The sequence below is a fragment of the Physeter macrocephalus genome, chromosome 9 (assembly GCF_002837175.3).
Source record: "Physeter macrocephalus isolate SW-GA chromosome 9, ASM283717v5, whole genome shotgun sequence".
Classification (NCBI taxonomy): Eukaryota; Metazoa; Chordata; class Mammalia; order Artiodactyla; family Physeteridae; genus Physeter; species Physeter macrocephalus.
Genome location: NC_041222.1, coordinates 49,261,397 through 49,267,396, shown reverse-complemented (window position 1 = coordinate 49,267,396; position 6,000 = coordinate 49,261,397). Strand labels below are relative to the sequence as shown.

Here is a 6,000-nt window from a genome sequence, read left to right as displayed (position 1 = left end):
CGTACCGCAAAAAAAAAAAAAAAAAAAAAAAAAAAAAAGAAAAGAAAAAAAAGAATGCAGAGCAATGGGAACTCTCGTACTACTGTGGAAGTGCAATCTGGTACAACCACTTAAATATTTGGTCCTATCTGTTAAAGTTAAAGATGCACAACTTCCACAACCCAGCAATTCTACTTCCGACGAGACACATCCTACAGAAACTAACGCACATAAGCACCAGGACAGAGGTATAATGTCACGGCAGCACTGCTTGTAACAGCCCCAAACTATCAACAGCAGAATATATTTATACTTTCCCTCTGGTTATTTATCCACTCTTTCCAGTGAAGGGAAAAGATTTCTAACAATGAAAAAAAATTCCCATCCACAAGCTACAGTGACTCCTTTTTGACTCTTGTATCCCTAACATGTCTAGTAAAAACCTAAATGACAGCCAACATAATCCTTTATAGGACAGTGTGTTTTACTTTGAGATAGCCATCATATAATTGTTTTCTCATGAGCCAATATTTGCCTATCTATAATTTCCACTCAATCTTAGTTCTAGTCCCTAAAGCCAGACTGCTCCACTCTAACTGTACCTCAGAACTACTCAGGAAAACATGTTTTAAATAGCAAGCTTTTTTAGCTCAATGTTATGAATACTGTTATCTCTTCCCATTGTGTATACATGCTTCTTTTCACTTCCTACACTCAAGAACATTATAAGAATCCCTAGATAACTAATTTATGTAGATGCTTTCTCCTTTCCTTCATGATATGTATCCAAATCAGAATTTCAAGTTGCTTAGAACTCTGTTAATTGTTACGTCCTTAGCCTGGCAATAGAATCACACTTGTGTTTGTACAAATTTCTGAAATTGTTTTCTAAAAGATAAGCTCACAACATTCTTTTTCTTTATCTTAGGAGTCAGCAAACTTTTTCCATGAAGGGTCAGAGAGTAAGTAGTTCAAGGTTCCGTAAGCCTCATGTGCAACCACTCAACAATGCTGTTGAGCACACACACAAAAAACCAGCCATGGCCAATAAATGGAGATCACTGTGTTCCAATAAAACTTTATTTTCATAAAACAGGTAGCCAGTGGGCCATAGTTTACCAACCCCTGCTTTATATTATTAATCATAAGCAGATGCTTGATCTTAGATTTGTCACCTCCATGTTATAACAGATATGATAATATATGTCCATTATATATATAAAATACATAATATATATAATCAGTTAACCAGAACTTGACAAGAATGTTAGTTTGGCTGCTTCCCTTAAGTAAAAGAAAACTGTCAGGGTCTTTCTAGTATCCCCAATGCTCAACACAACAAATGTACTTCTAATAACTCATTCTAAAGAAAAGAAATGCACAAAAACATATACACAAAGTTGTTTACGTAAACATCGTAATAAAGAACTGGAAATACTTTTAACAGGCTTTTTAAAAAAGTAATTAGTGACTATCCAATACACTTTATTCAGAAGAACTGAACACAAAACGATGTTGATACTATTTCCCCAAGTGTAAAAAGGTAGCTTTGAAACAATGCATAGTACTTTATCACTTGAAGGAAACAACTAAAAATATTTCTTAAAGAATTAGCAATGGAAATATCTGAGTAATATGAAATCTTGGGTGACATTTTACGTTCTGAATTCTCTTCATTAAGCTCGTTTTAAGTTCTTAAAGAAAATTACTATAAAAGAAAATTTTTGCTAGTCTTGCAAGTCCAGCAGACAGCTGCCTAGGTAGACATTTACTGGTGTTATATCAACATAGATCCTCATAGCAACCATAGCTATTGAAATGCTTTTGTATATTACTGGTTTAACCTAGGAGAATCCTTTGTGGTAGGCAAGAATTTCTCTAATAAGATATTCAATTATTTCCAAGGTGCTTTCAAATAATACCTCCAGCCTTAAAGTAGCAATGGAGATTTAAGGGCCATTCTTAATAAAAAATTCTCAAGAATTTATTAAAAAGTTTTCCTCTAGTATAGAAATTTTCATCTTTCATAGATTCCATCTTTTTTTTTTTTTTTTTTTTTACTAAAGAGCATGTGCTTAATATCTAAAAATTACACTCCTTAATTCAGTAATTAAATGGCATCAGTGAAGAGAATCTTACCCCAAGAAAACAGTCACACGAAGTTCTTTTTTGGTCCTTGAGATCGTCTTCAGTGTGGTAATTTCTGCATCAAACCAAAATCCTCTATTACTAGGACTTTCTACATTGTAATTAACCATTACCACATCACCGACATTTAGTTCGTTCCATTTCAAAGTGGTTCTAGCTCGTGGTCGAAGATCCTTGACATTTATTTCTACAGTACCACTTTCCGGATATCTGAGAAGAGAGAAAAAAGAATCACAGAACACTGCTTATGCTTATCACCAAGGAAGACTAAAATTATATGCAACATGTATAAAAACCTAAACATATTATTTTTTTTTTTTTGGCGGTACGCAAGCCTCTCACTGTTGTGGCCTCTCCCGTCGTGGAGCACAGGCTCCAGACGCGCAGATCAGTGGCCATGGCTCACGGGCCTAGCCACTCCGCAGCATGTGGGATCTTCCCGGACCAGGGCACGAAGCCATGTCCCCTGCACCGGCAGGCGGACTCTCAACCACTGCGCCACCAGGGAAGCCCTAATCATATTATTCTTAATGGCACTTAAAGTAAATGATATTTATTCCTGATTTTAACTGCCAGAATAAACAAGTCTTGCTAAAATCTTAGTAAGTCATTCTTTGCTAGCTTGGGGGTGGTGGTGGTGATAGGGAATAAAGAGTAGGGGTAAGTAAAAAACCCAATTTCTTCTTTTCCACATTTTCTTAACCCATGTTTAAAAATTACTTTAATAAGACTAGATGCTGACCTCCTCCTGAACTTGGAACCAGTTCATCACGTTCTGCCATTTGCTTTACACATAATAGGAACATAAACCTAGTACATTTTCAATGGCTTCCATTTTTTCCAGAAAGAGAAAGATAAGATTTCAGTTCTTACATGTAGCTAGCTGCCTAGTAATGGCAAAATGAAAAAACAAAAAAACAAGAGCAAAAAATCCTGGAATTTTGTATGTATCATAAAGTAGAACCATGTGAAAGAAATCTAGCAGAATCTTGATCTTACTTGAATTTCTAAATGTAAGCTTAACAAACCTAAACCTGACCCAAACTTAAAGCTTTACAAGGTTCCTCACTTTTTGGCCTAATATCTGGTATCCATAGGCCAAAAACAGCAATGTAACAGTCCACAATGGTTTCTATAAAATTAAGATCTGTTGCCTTTATGTATTGCTTGCTAGTAGAGGGACAAAGAAATGAGTAATATCTGTTTCCTGCTATTGGAAAACTCAGTGTACTGGGAAAGGCCAAACTACTATAGCAGTGGTTCTCAAACCGGTGGTTCCATCTGTGAACATGCTATAAATGCAGACTCTTAGGCTCCACTTCTGATCTGACTCAGAAACGCCGGGAGTGAGGCCCAGTGATCTATTTTCACAAATCTTCTCAGAAATTCTCAAGCATAGTCAAGTTTGATAAGCTACTGTGCTGCAGAAACACAAGAACAGTTAAATATCATACCATTCTGTGACAGCATTAACAATGTAGAAAACTAAGGGAAGAGACCATTAACCCTTAACCAACTGAGTGGCCTACTCAAAATTTAAGTGCGCCTGAAGTTGGAAGCAGCTCTTGCAGCTAGCCTTGGCTCTTCCAAATCAAACAAGTACTATGCAGGCCTAAGACCCTCACAGTATATCTAACTCATTTATAATAAATGGATATCAACCCTGGGTAGAATTTTAATCGCTCAATTTAATCGAGTTTCTTCAAATTTTAGTTAATTGGGGAAAGAAAAATCTCAGGATTAGCAAGGGGCCTCAGAAACGATCTGGTCCATTTACCCTCTCAGTACTATAATTCCCCTTTACCACAAGCCTCCCAAATAACCATGCAACCTCTGCTCGGATGGTTAAGTGATGAGAGGCCAGCTTTAACCCTAAGAAAAACCATTCTGTCTTCACATAGCTCTGACATAGGAAAGAGAATATACTTGATACTGGATCAAAGATAAACACAGAATCAGTTCCATAGCTTAACTGCCATGAAGAAACCTATATACTCTCTCCACGAAAGACCTAATCCTTGACACTCTTAAGTCTGTCACCCTGCCCTCCTCTATCTTCTAAGTATAAAACATTTCAAGTGAATTTCCTTCAACTTACGTTAGGTTTTGAATCCTTTATCATACTGGTCTCCTTCACTCAAAATCTGTTCTATTTTCAACCTGCCTGGGTTTAAATTCCATTTTAGCTTCCTACTACCGTGTATCCTTGGGAAAGTTACTAAACTTCGCTGTTTTACATGTGTTTAGTTTACACATGACTACCTCTCATGTGTAAAACGTACCTAATGGTAACTACCTCATATGGCTGTTTTGAGAACTAAAATGGAGAAGACTTGTAACTAGATATTTTAGGGCTTTTCTAATTCTAAAGTTGTGAATTTGTTTCCTGACTAAATATTCTTAAGGCCATAAAGGATAGAAAACTATTCTTTTAGATGAGATCCTTTTCTCAGCTGTATTGTGATTTTTACATCATGACATTATCATATATTCCTGTATGATTAACACAGTAAAAAAGCGTATTTCACTGGTAAAAAGCTCTCTATTTACCTATGATTGCCAAAATTAGATACCAAGAATGGAAATATTTGTAACAAACTTTTAAAATCATGTTTATTGGAGATGAGTTAAAATAAATCATTGCCTACATCAGAGCAAAGGAATTTAAGCTGTTTGCCCTGAAACTAAGTATGATTTCAGAACAGAATTATAGAAGTAGAGCATATGAATACATCATCTTTATGTATACACTAAGTGTGTAAAAGTCATGAAAGTGAAGTATACTTTTTCTAATGCTACCCAGAGATAAGTCAGTTGCTGTATAAAAAGATATAAAAGGGACCCAAAAACTACTTTTACCAAAGTCAAGAGCACGCCCAGACTCAAATATCACTATTATTCTTTTCTTGGGCATCTTCATCTACACATATCTTAACATCACATAGAGTGATGACTCAGAAGCTCTGTTTTAACCCAAAATTCTCTCTTCAGATTCACATATCCAACTACATCTCTAACACGTATGTCCCAGGAGCACCGCAAATTCAAGAAATTCCCCATCCCATAATCTGCTGATGCTCAATATTCTCTAAATTTTCATACTCCCAGAAATTGGAGTTATCCCCAATTCCTCCATCCAGTTACGTAGTCCTCCTACTGTTAACACTTCTTTAATGTAACTCTGCACCCTTAGTGAAGGCCTGCACTTCTCTGAGACTACTGTCAAGGCCAACACATCTCCCTGTCTTTAGGATTACACCTTAGACTCCATTATACTTTTGCCAAAGATTCTAAAACACAGATCTGCTTAAAACATTTTGTGATGCCTGATAACAATTTGTTCATAGGCTGTGGGAAAACAGGCATTCTTACATTGCTGATGGGAATACAAAGTGGTACTGTCTCCTTATAGAGGGGAATTTGGCAATACACAGCAAAATTGCCTATATATTTACCTTTTGATCCAGGAATTCCACTTCTAGGAATCTATCCCAAACATAAGTAACAAAAAACCCCAGGAAAAGACACATACACAAGGCTATTTATAGCTGCACTATCTGTAACAGGACTAGAAATAATCAAATGTCCATAATAGGAAACTACTTACTATATCATACAATTATATAATGGAATATTATTCTCCTGTAAAAAGGAGTATGACATCTGCTATGGAGAGACATTAACTAAAAAAAAGACCAAGATGCAAACAGTATTTATGTGTGCTTTCTACCTAATGAGTGTGTGTGGAAATACATACTTGTACATGTACATATGTAAGTGTGTATGTATTTGTGAGTATACAGGTAATCACACATACATGCATATATTTTGAGACAGAAGGATAAACAAAAACTCATTTAGTTACTACAAAGA

General features: G+C 35.9%; 1 protein-coding gene across 4 annotated transcripts in view; it reads right to left on the bottom strand.

The window, feature by feature from the left end:
- Positions 1-6,000, bottom strand: part of UHRF2 (ubiquitin like with PHD and ring finger domains 2) — an 82,094-nt gene that overhangs the window by 45,483 nt on the left and 30,611 nt on the right. For all 4 annotated transcript variants that reach the window (XR_003681266.2, XM_028493974.2, XM_028493973.2 and 1 more), the window contains exon 4: positions 2,119-2,337. Coding sequence is in view for 3 of the 4 variants with exons in the window: in XM_028493974.2 (XP_028349775.1) it covers positions 2,119-2,337 (219 nt within the window). In the remaining variant the exon portion in view is untranslated. The remainder of the gene's footprint in view (positions 1-2,118; positions 2,338-6,000) is intronic.